Source organism: Hyperolius riggenbachi, chromosome 12 (assembly GCF_040937935.1).
Source record: "Hyperolius riggenbachi isolate aHypRig1 chromosome 12, aHypRig1.pri, whole genome shotgun sequence".
Taxonomy (NCBI): Eukaryota; Metazoa; Chordata; class Amphibia; order Anura; family Hyperoliidae; genus Hyperolius; species Hyperolius riggenbachi.
Window position 1 is genome coordinate 37129579 of NC_090657.1, and position 16802 is coordinate 37146380.

The 16802-nt window shown below is 43.0% G+C and overlaps 1 protein-coding gene across 4 annotated transcripts in view; it reads right to left on the reverse strand.

Moving 5' to 3' along the window:
* Positions 1 to 16802, reverse strand: part of LOC137542498 (parathyroid hormone/parathyroid hormone-related peptide receptor-like) — a 193489-nt gene that overhangs the window by 30048 nt on the left and 146639 nt on the right. For all 4 annotated transcript variants that reach the window (XM_068264461.1, XM_068264459.1, XM_068264463.1 and 1 more), the window contains 3 exons: positions 7979 to 8083; positions 7728 to 7852; positions 2556 to 2650 (listed from right to left, as the gene is read on the reverse strand). In XM_068264461.1, coding sequence (XP_068120562.1) covers positions 2556 to 2650; positions 7728 to 7852; positions 7979 to 8083 — 325 coding nt within the window. The remainder of the gene's footprint in view (positions 1 to 2555; positions 2651 to 7727; positions 7853 to 7978; positions 8084 to 16802) is intronic.

Genomic DNA, 16802 nt, shown 5'->3' on the forward strand with positions numbered 1-16802 from the left:
TTTAAAAATATGTCCACATGATCTTTGTTGACTGACAGCAGTTATTAGGTTCAGTAGGTGGAGCTACTTCAAGGAGCTTCCACACAAATAAAGCCAACCTCCAGTATTGAGTATTTACACAGGGCTAGAAACATATTTGTGCCTGTAGTTGTGCTGTCATTTAAAGGTCATCATGTCCATCAAAGCCTGATGTTCAGTACTGGTGCAATGCTGATGCAAAGTGTATCTATCTTTATTGGGAGAACTAAGCTATACAGTTATAACATGACTCCTCAGGTGGAGGAGGGGGCTTACCAGTGTTTGTTATAAAGCAGGGGTAGGGAACCTATGGCTCGGGAGCCAGTTGTGGCTCTTTTGATGGCTACATTTGGCTTACAGACAAATCAGTAGGGGTTGATTCACTAAGTTACACTGCTCAAGCAGCACAGCTTAGTGTGGCAGCGCAAGTCAATTTTTCAAAGTAGGCACGCTACTGCTGTAGCATGCACTACTATCTTACGTTCTTCGAAAACAAACAGCTGCTCCAATTGTCCCACTCTGGATCCTGTCAGATCCAGTGACTTTGTAGAACGAGATCCCCGCACATTGATTGGCCCAATAGGCTGCCTGTCACTTGACAGGCAGCCTATTGGGCGAAAGTGCAGAGATCTTGTCCTACAAAGTGAATCATCCCCCAAGTCAGCTAGCTACAGTGGGTTGCAAAAGTATTCGGCCCCCTTGAAGTTTTCCACATACTGCCACAAACATGCATCAATTTATTGGAATTCCACATGAAAGACCAACACAAAGTGGTGTACATGTGAGAAGTGGAACGAAAATCATACATCATTACAAACATTTTTTACAAATAAATAACTGCAAAGTGGGGTGTGCGTAATTATTCGGGCCCCTGAGTCAATACTTTGTAGAACCACCTTTTGCTGCAATTACAGCTGCCAGTCTTTTAGGATATGTCTCTACCAGCTTTGCACAGCTAGAGACTGCCTTGCCTATTCTTCTTTGCAAAACAGTTCCAGCTCAGTCAGATTAGATGGACAGCGTTTGTGAACAGCAGTTTTCAGATCTTGCCACAGATTTTCGATTGGATTTAGATATGGACTTTGACTGGGCCATTCTAACACATGGATATGTTTTGTTGTAAACCATTCCATTGTTGCCCTGGCTTTATGTTTAGGGTCATTGTCCTGCTGGAAGGTGAACCTCCGCCCCAGTCTCAAGTCTTTTGCAGTCTCCAAGAGGTTTTCTTCCAAGTTTGCCCTGTATTTGGCTCCATCCATCTTCCCATCAACTCTGACCAGCTTCCCTGTCCCTGCTGAAGAGATGCACCCCCCGAGCATGATGCTGCCACCACCATATTTGACCGAGGGGATGGTGTGTTCAGGGTGATGTGCAGTGTTAGTTTTCTGCCACACATAGCATTTTGCATTTTGGCCAAAAAGTTCCATTTTGGTCTCATCTGACCAGAGCACCTTCTTCCACATGGTTGCTGTGTCCCCCACATGGCTTGTGGCAAACAGCAAACGGGACTTCTTATGCTTTCTGTTAACATTGCCTTTCTTTTTGCCACTCTTCCATAAAGGCCACCTTTGTACAGTGCATGACTAATAGTTGTCCTATGGACAGAGTCTCCCACCTGAGCTGTAGATCTCTGCAGCTCATCCTGAGTCACCATGGGCCTCTTTACTGCATTTCTGATCAGCGCTCTCCTTGTTCGGCCTGTGAGTTTAGGTGGACGGCCTTGTCTTGGTAGGTTTACAGTTGTGCCATACTCCTTCCATTTCTGAATGATCGCTTGAACAGTGCTCCATGGGATGTTCAAGGCTTTGGAAATCTTTTTGTAGCCTAACTCTGCTTTACATTTCTCAATAACTTGATCCCTGACCTGTCTTGTGTGTTCTTTGACTTCACGGTGTTGTTGCTCCCAATATTCTCTTAGACAACCTCTGAGGCCCTCACAGAGCAGCTGTATTTGTACTGACATTAGATTACACACAGGTGCACTCTATTTAGTCATTAGCACTCATCAGGCAGTGTCTATAGGCAACTGACTGCACTCATATCAAAGGGGGCCGAATAATTATGCACACCACACTTTGCAGTTATTTATTTGTAAAAAATGTTTGGAATCATGTATGATTTTCATTCCACTTCTCACATGTACACCACTTTGTATTGGTCTTTCATGTGGAATTCCAATAAAATTGATTCATGTTTGTGGCAGTAATGTGACAAAATGTGGAAAACTTCAAGGGGGCCGAATACTTTTGCAACCCACTGTAATTGTATAAGCTGTTAGTCGGTATTTCTCCTGTCTGGCTCTCGGGGAAATTGCTGATGTTGCTGAAACCCAAGAGAAGCTGAAGACGTGTCTGACACTTCCGCTGCCTGGCGGATCAACTCTATACACATCATCATAGCAACAGAGACGTGAGCCCTACTGTCCCAGTTTGAAACATATTATACGGCTCTCACAGAGTTACATTTTAACATATGTGGCATTTATGGCTCTCTCAGCCAAAAAGGTTCCTGACCTCTGATATAAATGAAGTTCTTACTTGAAGTAGCAGAGAATACAGAGAGCAATCAGCAGCGTAGCCAAAGAGATGGAGTATCCTATGGTGTAGATTAGCCACAGCCGCGCAAACACTTCCTGTGGGGGGAAAAAACACATTTCTAATAATGTCTACTGGCAATACTGGCAGTCTGGCACCAAAAGAGTAACACTAATAATTAATAAAACTCATTACTAAAAGAAACCAGGTAATCAGGGGCGTAACTAGGGGGGAGCAGCCACTGCGACTGCAGGCCAGGGGAGCTCAGAGGTGTGGGAGGCCCAAACTACTAACCTTCCCTTCCTCTGATACTCCAGATCAGGTGGTTTTTGTGGCTACATCGGGCATGGGCAAACTTGGCCCTCCAGCTGTTAAAGGGCAACTGAAGTGAGAGGTATATGGAGGCTGCCATATTTATTTCCATCTAAGCAATACCGGTTTCCTGGCTGTCCTGCTGATCTTCTACCTCTAATACTATTAGCCATAGCCCCAAACAAGCATGCAGCAGATCAGGTGTTTATGAAATTAATGTCAGATCTGACAAGACTAGCTGCATGCTTGTTTCTGGTGTGATTCAGATACTACTGCAGAGAAATAGACCAGCAGGGCTGCCAGGCAACTGGTATTGATTAAAATGAAATAAATATGGCAGCCTCCGTATACCTCTTACTTCAGTTCCCCTTTAAGGAACTACAAGTCCCACAATGCATTGCAGGAGTCTGACAGCCACAGTCATGGCAAATGCATTGTGGGACTTGTAGTTCCGTAACAGCTGGAGGGCCGAGTTTGCCCATGCCTGGGCTACATGTTATAGGTGTGAAGATCCTGATGCCCACTCTTGTTTTGTGACCCTTGTATGATAGACCTCCATGTTGGGAGGCTCACCAAGGGGAGACAAGGGAAGGGTTGTGAACATTAAAGAGGAGCTGTTAGGTATAGGGTCTCGGAGAAAAAAAACACATATCAGTAGCTAAATATTGGCTCTACTTACATTACATATGCATTTCACTGTCCACGTTTGGATTTCACATAATTTTTATAAAGGATTTGCAGAGAATGATGCTCCTGACTGCTCATCGCAGGTTCCATGTTTGTCTGTCTCCTATGAAGTCAATTGTGATGTCATATCCTCCCTGCTTCCTGATGATTCCACTCACAAAAAAGATCCTAATGGACAACACTACTGTGCAGTGAATATTAATTAGCCATGTGGCTAGGAACAATAGCGGACTCATGCAGTTAGAGTCTAACGGAACATGTGCCCTGTGATTTTTCAGTGCTGTGAGTTTAGGCTGCTGCTGTTAGAAGCTGCTGTAACATGAGCCTGTGAAGCAGCCTTAAGGCCCATACACACGTCCGTTTTTTTTGCGAACGACAGGTCGTTTGAACGACCCGTCGTTCAGTCGTTCGCCCGCTAAATCGGGCGTGTGTACAGACTGTCGTCCTCGTGATAAGAGTGAGTTTGAGCGATCCGCCCGGCGGATCGCTCAAACTCACTCTTATCACGCGAACGACAGTCTGTACACACTCCCGAATTAGCGGGCGAACGACTGAACGACGGGTCGTTCAAACGACCTGTCGTTCGCAAAAAAAACGGACGTGTGTATGGGCCTTTAGGACGTGATAGGGAAATGAAGGGGATGACCCAAGGTAGTGCAGTGGAGAGAAGAGGCAGCCCAAGAATGCTTTGCAGTATATGTTATGCGTCCTGCTGGCCTCCTTACAGAGCTTGGGAATACAGAGCCTTGCTGTTCAGCACACATCACAGTAAGAGAGATTTTTAACTTCAGTATTGCCTTTTTGGCTTCCTTCTAAACTGTTTAACACAGGAGAATAGAGGTTTAAATTAGATTTTGCAGCCTGACAGTTACTCTTTAAGTTTTGCTGAGGGGCCGCGTGATTTTTAGTTACGCCCCTGCATGTAATGGCATCCATAGCAAACAATAAGGAAACATTTTCCATTCCACAACTTGTATTTGAAAAAACACAGTCTGCATGTGACTTGCTGATACTTGCTGAGTAGGTGAACTTGGTTTGGTGTCAGGTCTTGGCTATGTGATAGTCCATTGTATGGTGACTCAGCTGTATGATACAGTTTTCATTGTGATTTTCAGTACAGGTATTTATATTCCATTGTGCACTAACCCTAATTATTTCCCTTGGCTAGTCCCTCAGCTTAAAGAGGAACTTCAGCCTAAACAAACATACTGTTATTAAGTTACATTAGTTATGTTAATTAAAATAGATAGGCAATATAATCTCTTACCCACTCTGTTTTAGAAGAACAGGCAAAGGTTTGTGATTTCATGAGGGCAGCCATCTTCTTGGTTGAAAGGAGGTGACAGGGAGCATGAGACACAGTTCCAACTGTCCTGTGTGCTGATTACCCCTCCCAGTTGCTAGGCAACGTGAACAACAACATAGGAAATCCCATCATGCTTTGCACAGTATCAGGGGGAAAAAGCCCAGGCAGATTTCTTTGAAGGGTGGAGCTTAGCTAAAAATGCAGCTAAAAATGATGCTTTGGTAAGAAAAACAAAGTTCTGATGCTGTGAAACTGTTGAAGAAACACCAAAACCCTTTCAGTTCTGCAGAGTAGATTTTTAGTCCGGAGGTTCACTTTAACCTACTCCCTTAAAGCGGATCTGAGATGAAAAACTAACTATGACAAGTAACTTGTCTATATATACGGTATGTTATCTAAAGTTTAGATAGTTCACACAGAAAATCTAGCTGCAAAAAGCTTCAACAGTTTATGACTATTTATCCTTGTGATAGAATGAGAGCGGCCATGTTCTGTTTGTAAACATTACACACAGGTAAGCTTCTCTGCATCACCAGCACTCAGCCTGTGAAAACTTCACTCCCCCCTCCTACTCTGCCTCTGAAATCTCTGGCTAGTAACACCTCCTCTTCCCCCTGCCCACGTTGAGCTCCCATAAGCCCTTGCTACTTTGGGTCTGAGTGCCAAGGCACTCTCAGACAGCTGTGGGCGAGGCTTGTTTAGTTTATAGGGAATTAGAGTATTAAAAAAAAAAAGTATTTGGCTTAAAGGGAAGGTCCAAGCAAAATAAAAAAAAAATGAGTTTCACTTACCTGGGGCTTCTACCAGCCCCATGCAGCCATCCTGTGCCCTCGTAGTCACTCACTGCTGCTCCAGTCCCCCTCTGGCAGCTTGGCGACCTCGGAGGTCGGCGGGCCACATTGCGTACATTTTTACGCATTCCCGCTAGTGCAGGAACATTAACACATACATTTTTACGCGTTACTGGTTCAATACGTAAATTTTTACGCGTTGAACCACTAACGCGTAAAAATGTATGTGTTAATGTTTCTGCACTAGCGGGAATGCGTAAAAATGTACGCAATGCGGCCCGCCGACCTCCGAGGTCGCCAAGCTGCCAGAGGGGGACTGGAGCAGCAGTGAGTGACTACGAGGGCACAGGATGGCTGCATGGGACTGGTAGAAGCCCCAGGTAAGTGAAACTCATTTTTTTTATTTTGCTTGGACCTTCCCTTTAAGGAATGCCCTATAAACTATATGAAAGGAACACAATTATGCAATGAGTAAAGTTTATCTCGGATCCACTTTAAGGGAAAAAAAAAACCACCCTTTACACCTAACCTTGACCATTCCCTTAACATTAACACCTTCCCGCTAACTTTGTTTAACCTTCCCCTGCAACGTTAACCCATTCCTGATACCTATCCTTAACCTCCCCCTTAAAGTGGACCTGAACTCTTGCACAGGATGGAAGGAAAACAGAGAGAAATGCACCCTGTATGTATTTAGAAAGGTTAGTCTGTTTAATTCCCCCTCATTTGTGTCTAATCACAAGTTGTAATCTGATCTCCCCCCTGTGTCACATGACTGCCTATGGCAGAGATGGCAGATAAGCACATTTGAAAACACAGGCAGGTAAACAATATGCCTGCTTCCATGAACCAGGAAGTAGAAACAGTAGATTTATTTTAGGATTTGTATCAGCTGTAACAAATAAATTTATTTTTGTTTGAAGGTTATTATGCTGAGAGGACGTTTTGAGTTCAGGTCCGCTTTAATGCCTTCCTGTTGCCTAAGCTTAACTCTGTATCCCTAACACATAAAGTTAACCTTACCCTGCCCATTGCCCAAACCTAACCCCCCCCCCCCCCCCCCCCCCCTGACTAAGCCAAATCCTCACCTTCCTTATTTAAGCAACTTTCAGTGCTTAAAGTGGATCCGAGATGAAAAACTAACTATGGCCCAGTGCACACCAAAACCGCTAGCAGATCATCAAAACGCTAGCGGTTTTGGGAGCAGAGAGCAGATATTTGGCTGGGTGCACACCAAGCGGATTTTGTATGCGATCCACCAGCCGCATCAGCCAGTGAAAACGCTTGGCTATTGTATTTCAATGTGTGGTGCACACCAGCGGTTTGAGGTTTTTTAGCAAACCGCAAACGCGCAGCAGGAGGCGCGTTTGCGGCTTGGCAAAAACCTCAAACCGCCGGTGTGCACCATCCCATTGCAATACATTAGCCAAGCATTTTTCCAGGCGGATGCGGCCGGCGGATCGCTCCAAAAACCGCTCGGTGTGCACTGGGCCTATAACAAGTAACTTATGTATCTTATCTAAAGTTTAGATGCAGCATAGCATATCTAGCTGCAAACAGCTTCAACAGTTAATGATTATTTATTCCTGTGATACAATAAGGGGATGCCATGTTCTGTTTGTCACATTGTCACAGGCTGAGGGCTGTAGATGCTATCAGCTTGCCTGTGTGTAAATTCAGTCCCCTCCCCTCCTCCCTCCTCCCCTCTGCCTCTGAAATCTCTGGCTAGTAACCTCCTCCTCCTCCTGCCCAGACTGAGCTCCCATAAGCCCTTGCTACAGTGCCAAGGCGCAAAAGAAGCTGTGGGGAGGCTTGTTTAGTTTATAGGGAATTAGAGTATTAAAACAAAACAAAAAAAGTATTTGGCTTGAGGAATGCCCTATAAACTATATGAAAGGAACACAATTATGCAATGAGTAAAAGTTTATCTCGGATCCACTTTAATTTTGGTTCAGTGACAGGGACATGACCGTCTCTGCTTAAATCTTTTCTCCTGTCAAAGGACTGCAATTTTGGCCAAGCCCTCAATCCTCAATCTATTTTTTCCTTGTGCCTTGCTTTTCTGCAGATGTCTCATACCTTTTCCTGGTTCCTCCTTCCTGGGCTGACCAGTGTCAGGCACTCACTGTAGTTTGCCCAAGTCCTGTTGATTCCTGGCACCTGAAGCCACTTCCCAGAAGACCCACATCTTCTGTGAGCAAATCCTATATAGCAAACCACCAAGAAATAAAACAGCTCAGAATAGAAACAGAAAAATAAAATGTAGATCCTGTTGATCATGGGTTTGACACAGATGTTTCTCCATTCCTGACCATGTATGAAACAGTTACCTTGATGGTTGAAGTCATAGATGTGTTCTGGGCAGGGTATGGAAACTATCTGATTGGGAGATCCTTGTGGCCAGCATGTAATCCCATCCCACTCCGGAGAACACCCTGATCAAAGACAATAAGACCGTAATATATTAGGTAATAAGTAATTATATATAAATCAGTATGACAGCGCTCCTCTTCTTATTATCCTCAATACCTAGAAAAGAAAAAATGGCTCCACAGTGCATTACTGCTAAACTTGCATCATCTTTATAAACACCACGCCAGTGATAAACCAAGTGCTCTTTAGTGTGCCACTTCTAGTGCAAACTTATCACCAACTTTAAGACAGTTCCAGGCTCACCAGATGTAGGCCACCTCATACACCAGGTGGGTCTATCGCATAAATCAATCCACAACGATCTGCTGCTCTCATGTATCATAAGCTTTTAATCCGGATTCTTCAATAAAACATAATAAACATAGCATAAAATCTTTTAAAATTGGGAGCTATGCCCCTGCGCTCATGTGCACTCACGTTATCCACAGATGAGTCTCCGCATATCGGGCTCTTGGCCCTGTGATGCACCACCTCCTATGGTCACGGCGTCCCGCTCCCCGCACTGGTGCATCAGTTTCAAACTTCCTACGAGCGATGTGATTCCTCCTTCCTGTGACGTCAGACGCTGCCCGCTATGCTCCGCCTTACGCGTTTCGTCCCTTGGGACTCATCAGAGGCTGACGTGACAGGAGCGACCGACGTCTATTTATGTTCATTTTAGTTCCGTATTTCTTTGCGCATGTCTATTTCCGTGTCAATACGTAATCCGCGTCATGTGGCCAATGGACTTTGGGCTTGCGTAGTGCGCTCTCGTATACAACTCTGCCGCTCATCGTTCGTGCCCTAATATGAGCCAGATGGTTGATCCTTCCACCACTGCCATCTAGTGGTCAATTTTCTAACTACTCCCTTAAAATTACCTTCCTTTATAAAATCAATTAATCACATCTCACCATTGAACATTGTATGAACTACAAATATATGTTTCCACTATGGATACTACTACATCAATAGCTACATCACTTGGCACTTCTATATTAATTAAAAGATAAACCATCCCTGCTGTACTCCATCAAAGCCAGACGGTACATCACAGTTCCAAGCCTACATGTATACACATTCCCTAATTACAGTTCACATGTGATAGTGCTCCTATACAGGTCCCCATTTACATACACCTTGGTTGTGTCTTATGGGGGAGGAATCTGTGGTCCCTTAAAAGGGTGACAATAGTCCCACCCCTGGTGGCTTCTCACACTCCCACCTGTATTCCTAATCGCAATCTCCCTTGGAATTCATTTATTGGAACCACAGAGTTCTCAGCACCATAATTTCCTACAGTTTGATGTTTTAATATTTTATTTTATTATATACCCCCAAATAACACCTAGAAGGGGGCTTGTGTTTCCTACTACCTTATAGTGTTCATTTCCTGACTGTTTCCCCTAAAATTATAACAAACCTTTTCCTAGATATCCCACATAGACAAAATTATTATGGGTAGATTCTGGTTTTCCTCCTCCCCCAACTATAACCAAGGCAGTCAAATCTCCCAGTGCACCTCCACCCATTAACCCCCTTTGTGTTACCTCAAGGTCCTCCCATTCTTCATTTAACATTCTAATCTACCCTACTAGTTATAAGTCATTGGTGATATAGCAATTTAAATCAAATTCAACGTTAAGCCCTCCTGGAACCAAAGTTTTCAGGTTAAAGATCCATCTCCCTTCAGCTTGCGAGATGTCTCTGACTAGACTGGACCCCCTCCATCTCTTTATATGTGCCTCTATCCCCATAAATTTCAATCCGCTGGGATCATTATTATGGACCAATCGAAAATGATTAGATACATTATGAGTTGCTAGGCCTTTAGAAATATTGGCCACATGTTCTCTGATTCTTTCATGTAATTTTCTGGTGGTCCTACCTATATATTCCAGGTTACAGGGACATCTCAGGAGGTATATAACTCCTTTGGTGTTACATGTGATGCATTGTCTTATGGAAATCTGTTGCCCACTATTCATTGATATGAAGTTTGCCCCCCTTATGGGTTGTGCCTCTTTGCATCCCCTGCATTTTCGACAGGGGAAAAAACCTGTTTGTCCTAACAGATCTCCCATCCTTGTTTGTGGGGGGTTTACAAAGCTGGTTACCAGTCTTGATTTTAGATTTGGGGCTTTTTTATATATAAACCCAGGTCTTTTTGGGATTGCATTTCCCAGGGTGCCATCTAGTTTCAATATGCTCCAATGTTTTTTTATTATGGATTCAATTTCCTTATATTGCATGTTGTAGTCCAATAGTAAATCGAATTCTCTATTGTTTTTCTGGGGTATGGTTCCCCTATCTTCCAATAGTGGGGCTCTATCCAAGTTCGCCACCACGCTAACCTGTGTTTCTAAGTCCTCCTTCCTATAGCCCTTCTCCCTGAATCTGTTTATCAGGATCTGACTTTGATCCTTAAAATCTTCAATGTCTGAACAGTTTCTCCTTATGCGCATAAATTGACCTTTAGGGATATTGTCCAACCACTTTTTATGGTGGCAACTTCCAAGTGGGATATATCCATTTTTATCTGTAGGTTTAAAATATGTTTTTGTGTGGAGTCGGTCATCTTGCTTTTTGATGACTAAATCCAGAAACTCTACCTGGTGGGGAGATGTCTGGAATGTAATCTTTATTGGGGTCCATTGGTCGTTGGCCCTATCACAGAAGGTAACCAGCGATTGTTCTGGGCCCCTCCATATGAAAAACAAATCATCAATGAATCTGCTCCATAATGTTACATATTGAGCTCCCTCCCCCGACAGTAACTGTTGTTCCCATCTGTCCATATATATATTTGCTACGGACGGAGCAAACTTTGCCCCCATCGCGCATCCATTCTGTTGTAAATAAAACTCCTTTGCATACCAAAAATAATTGTGCGTTAGTGCATAATTCAATAGTTCCATAATGAAGTCTATTTGTTTTATTTTTATATCTCCTTGTTGTGTAAGGGCTTCTCTCACTATTTGCATACCCTCCACATGTGGAATCACTGTGTACAGAGATGTAACATCTCCAGTGACCAGGATATCCCCCTCTTTCATTTTCACATCCTGTATTTTTTGGAGTAGATGTTTTGTATCCTTCAGTAAAAATGGCAAACCCTCCACTATTCTTTGGAGGAAAAAGTCTATATATTCCCCTGTTCTTTGTGTGAGTGAACCCACCCCACTAACAATGGGTCTTCCCGGGGGGTTTTGTTGGTCCTTATGAACTTTAGGATTATAATAGATGACAGGTATCCTGGGATGGGTGGGTAACAGATATTTCAATTCATTTGTGGTTATAATAGTCTCCCTCTCTCCATATATCAATATATCCTTCAGTTCCTTCTTAAAATCCTTAGTGGGGTCAGGAACAGACAGCTGAGCCCAGGGGGGTCCCTCAGAATAAATTGCAACCTCCCATACAGTACACACATCAAAGGGAAGAAAGATTCAGTTATGGAGAACAAGACACTGAATGGGAGGATTATGAGCCTGATATTCTTGAGGAGACGTGGGAAACAGCCCCTATGGGTGTCAGATCACAAGGCCCCAAAACCCCTAATAAATTGGTTCCACCTAAATATCCTCATAATCAACCGAGATATGGTGAGCATTTTTATAATCTTAGGCAAAGAAAAGTGGAGAGACCCCATAATGAGAACGTGAGACCATATCAATATGAGTATAAAAATATACCTACCTCTAATAGATATGAACACCTAATAGAAAGCAATGATCGTTTTTTAGGGATGAGCCAGAGAACCAGATGGAAACACCCTCACAATTATCAGGAAGAAGAGTGGGAAGGAGGGATAAAAAGAATAGGAGAGGAACCAGAGGGGGGAGGAGACAACAGCAAAAAAAGAAGGAAATAACTCCGAATGGAATCTTTAACTTAAGCGGAGTGGAACTAACTAAACCCCAGCTAAGACTCCTTGACAAAGGTTTAAATTATGCACCCCCAAGAAAACTTAATAAATTTGAAATGTTTTTAGGTGTTAACAAATATATGAGGAGGCTCTCTCAGAAAAAATATTTTTTGAACAAAGAGGGCCCCACCACCAGAGCCAATCCCACCCCACAACCTTATATATATACAGGCTTGAAAAACAAATCCCTGTTCAATCCGCAAGATCACTCGAAAGGCAGCACATTGGAGGTTTTTAAAAAAGCAGTGCTACAAGATTTAGAGAAACTAGAAATAAAGAAACAAAAAAACACTAAAGAAATCAGCCAACAAATTGCTGAACTGGTGGAGAATAGGGATTTGGTACTGAAGCCAGAGGATAAAGGGGGGGGCCTGGTGATTTTGAATTCTCAACAGTATAGTAATGAGATGAGCAGATTATTGAAGGATCAAAGTACATACAAGAAATTGAAAAAAGACCCCACTAAGGATTTTAAGAAGGAACTGAAGGATATATTGATATATGGAGAGAGGGAGACTATTATAACCACAAATGAATTGAAATATCTGTTACCCACCCATCCCAGGATACCTGTCATCTATTATAATCCTAAAGTTCATAAGGACCAACAAAACCCCCCGGGAAGACCCATTGTTAGTGGGGTGGGTTCACTCACACAAAGAACAGGGGAATATATAGACTTTTTCCTCCAAAGAATAGTGGAGGGTTTGCCATTTTTACTGAAGGATACAAAACATCTACTCCAAAAAATACAGGATGTGAAAATGAAAGAGGGGGATATCCTGGTCACTGGAGATGTTACATCTCTGTACACAGTGATTCCACATGTGGAGGGTATGCAAATAGTGAGAGAAGCCCTTACACAACAAGGAGATATAAAAATAAAACAAATAGACTTCATTATGGAACTATTGAATTATGCACTAACGCACAATTATTTTTGGTATGCAAAGGAGTTTTATTTACAACAGAATGGATGCGCGATGGGGGCAAAGTTTGCTCCGTCCGTAGCAAATATATATATGGACAGATGGGAACAACAGTTACTGTCGGGGGAGGGAGCTCAATATGTAACATTATGGAGCAGATTCATTGATGATTTGTTTTTCATATGGAGGGGCCCAGAACAATCGCTGGTTACCTTCTGTGATAGGGCCAACGACCAATGGACCCCAATAAAGATTACATTCCAGACATCTCCCCACCAGGTAGAGTTTCTGGATTTAGTCATCAAAAAGCAAGATGACCGACTCCACACAAAAACATATTTTAAACCTACAGATAAAAATGGATATATCCCACTTGGAAGTTGCCACCATAAAAAGTGGTTGGACAATATCCCTAAAGGTCAATTTATGCGCATAAGGAGAAACTGTTCAGACATTGAAGATTTTAAGGATCAAAGTCAGATCCTGATAAACAGATTCAGGGAGAAGGGCTATAGGAAGGAGGACTTAGAAACACAGGTTAGCGTGGTGGCGAACTTGGATAGAGCCCCACTATTGGAAGATAGGGGAACCATACCCCAGAAAAACAATAGAGAATTCGATTTACTATTGGACTACAACATGCAATATAAGGAAATTGAATCCATAATAAAAAAACATTGGAGCATATTGAAACTAGATGGCACCCTGGGAAATGCAATCCCAAAAAGACCTGGGTTTATATATAAAAAAGCCCCAAATCTAAAATCAAGACTGGTAACCAGCTTTGTAAACCCCCCACAAACAAGGATGGGAGATCTGTTAGGACAAACAGGTTTTTTCCCCTGTCGAAAATGCAGGGGATGCAAAGAGGCACAACCCATAAGGGGGGCAAACTTCATATCAATGAATAGTGGGCAACAGATTTCCATAAGACAATGCATCACATGTAACACCAAAGGAGTTATATACCTCCTGAGATGTCCCTGTAACCTGGAATATATAGGTAGGACCACCAGAAAATTACATGAAAGAATCAGAGAACATGTGGCCAATATTTCTAAAGGCCTAGCAACTCATAATGTATCTAATCATTTTCGATTGGTCCATAATAATGATCCCAGCGGATTGAAATTTATGGGGATAGAGGCACATATAAAGAGATGGAGGGGGTCCAGTCTAGTCAGAGACATCTCGCAAGCTGAAGGGAGATGGATCTTTAACCTGAAAACTTTGGTTCCAGGAGGGCTTAACGTTGAATTTGATTTAAATTGCTATATCACCAATGACTTATAACTAGTAGGGTAGATTAGAATGTTAAATGAAGAATGGGAGGACCTTGAGGTAACACAAAGGGGGTTAATGGGTGGAGGTGCACTGGGAGATTTGACTGCCTTGGTTATAGTTGGGGGAGGAGGAAAACCAGAATCTACCCATAATAATTTTGTCTATGTGGGATATCTAGGAAAAGGTTTGTTATAATTTTAGGGGAAACAGTCAGGAAATGAACACTATAAGGTAGTAGGAAACACAAGCCCCCTTCTAGGTGTTATTTGGGGGTATATAATAAAATAAAATATTAAAACATCAAACTGTAGGAAATTATGGTGCTGAGAACTCTGTGGTTCCAATAAATGAATTCCAAGGGAGATTGCGATTAGGAATACAGGTGGGAGTGTGAGAAGCCACCAGGGGTGGGACTATTGTCACCCTTTTAAGGGACCACAGATTCCTCCCCCATAAGACACAACCAAGGTGTATGTAAATGGGGACCTGTATAGGAGCACTATCACATGTGAACTGTAATTAGGGAATGTGTATACATGTAGGCTTGGAACTGTGATGTACCGTCTGGCTTTGATGGAGTACAGCAGGGATGGTTTATCTTTTAATTAATATAGAAGTGCCAAGTGATGTAGCTATTGATGTAGTAGTATCCATAGTGGAAACATATATTTGTAGTTCATACAATGTTCAATGGTGAGATGTGATTAATTGATTTTATAAAGGAAGGTAATTTTAAGGGAGTAGTTAGAAAATTGACCACTAGATGGCAGTGGTGGAAGGATCAACCATCTGGCTCATATTAGGGCACGAACGATGAGCGGCAGAGTTGTATACGAGAGCGCACTACGCAAGCCCAAAGTCCATTGGCCACATGACGCGGATTACGTATTGACACGGAAATAGACATGCGCAAGGAAATACGGAACTAAAATGAACATAAATAGACGTCGGTCGCTCCTGTCACGTCAGCCTCTGATGAGTCCCAAGGGACGAAACGCGTAAGGCGGAGCATAGCGGGCAGCGTCTGACGTCACAGGAAGGAGGAATCACATCGCTCGTAGGAAGTTTGAAACTGATGCACCAGTGCGGGGAGCGGGACGCCGTGACCATAGGAGGTGGTGCATCACAGGGCCAAGAGCCCGATATGCGGAGACTCATCTGTGGATAACGTGAGTGCACATGAGCGCAGGGGCATAGCTCCCAATTTTAAAAGATTTTATGCTATGTTTATTATGTTTTATTGAAGAATCCGGATTAAAAGCTTATGATACATGAGAGCAGCAGATCGTTGTGGATTGATTTATGCGATAGACCCACCTGGTGTATGAGGTGGCCTACATCTGGTGAGCCTGGAACTGTCTTAAAGTTGGTGATAAGTTTGCACTAGAAGTGGCACACTAAAGAGCACTTGGTTTATCACTGGCGTGGTGTTTATAAAGATGATGCAAGTTTAGCAGTAATGCACTATGTGGAGCCATTTTTTCTTTTCTAGGTATTGAGGATAATAAGAAGAGGAGCGCTGTCATACTGATTTATATACAATTGTACACTGTGGACTATTTGTGATAGCGAAGACTCTGGTTGTTTGACATTTTGTATGATAGATCATTATTAACGGTGGGCGCAGTTTGCATAATATATATAATAAGTAATTATAGGAAGACTTCTCTGATGGCACAAATGCAAAGATCACAGCTATGACCTGTACTCACAAGGCTAAGGGATTCATTAGTCAGCAGTGGAAAGCAGCATTGGTATCTGTACGTGTGATGATTGGTCAGCTTTCAGCGGGCCGCTAGTGTGGGAGGAGCTTAAAGTTTGTATAAATCCCAAGTCCCATGCCAAAACCTGGCGCCCAATAGATGTACTGTAGAGGAGTGCTCTAGAAACACTAAAAACAGGAGAGGCGCCCCGAATGTGGCTATTTGACTGCTGCGGCACTTTATTTGGCCTGAGAAAGTGGGCTAGATCCCACTAAACGCGTTGCCTGTGCTTGTTATTAAATATTTCTACCTAAAGTGAGTTGTCATCTGCGAAGTAAGCCTCCTTAATTTTCCTAATTTTAGTGTTTTGTTTTTTGAGCATTTTATATATATTGGGCACCTCTTTACCTCCCTCTGTGCCTTACTCCCCCCCAGCTCCTTAGTGAGGGGAGTTCCATACACCTCACCTGAGGCGGAATTCCACCACCTTACGGGGCTCATAGTGCATGAGATTCTTTGCAAGAGAGCGGCCGCCTCCAGGATATACCTGAGTGGAGTCAGGTTTAAGTCACTCCACCTATCTGAAGTGGTCGGTTGCCCCTTGTGCAACCCTTCTTTGTGAGTGTTCCTTTGTAGTAATTTTATACACTCATCCACCTGTGACGTACTGCACCATTTGGGCTCCCGTTGTCTTTGTGTTTTTTTCCCAGTGTTCTATACTGTAGAGGAGTGCCAGTGCTGGGCTACATAACAGTCAAGAGACAGCTCCCAAGTCAAAACACCTGGATTCAAAGATGATGGAAGGTAAGTGTTGGTTACAGCTAGGCACTATTTTAGAAAGTTCAGGCGATGTGGTTGGGTTTTCTATATACAGTATATTTATTTACACACACACACA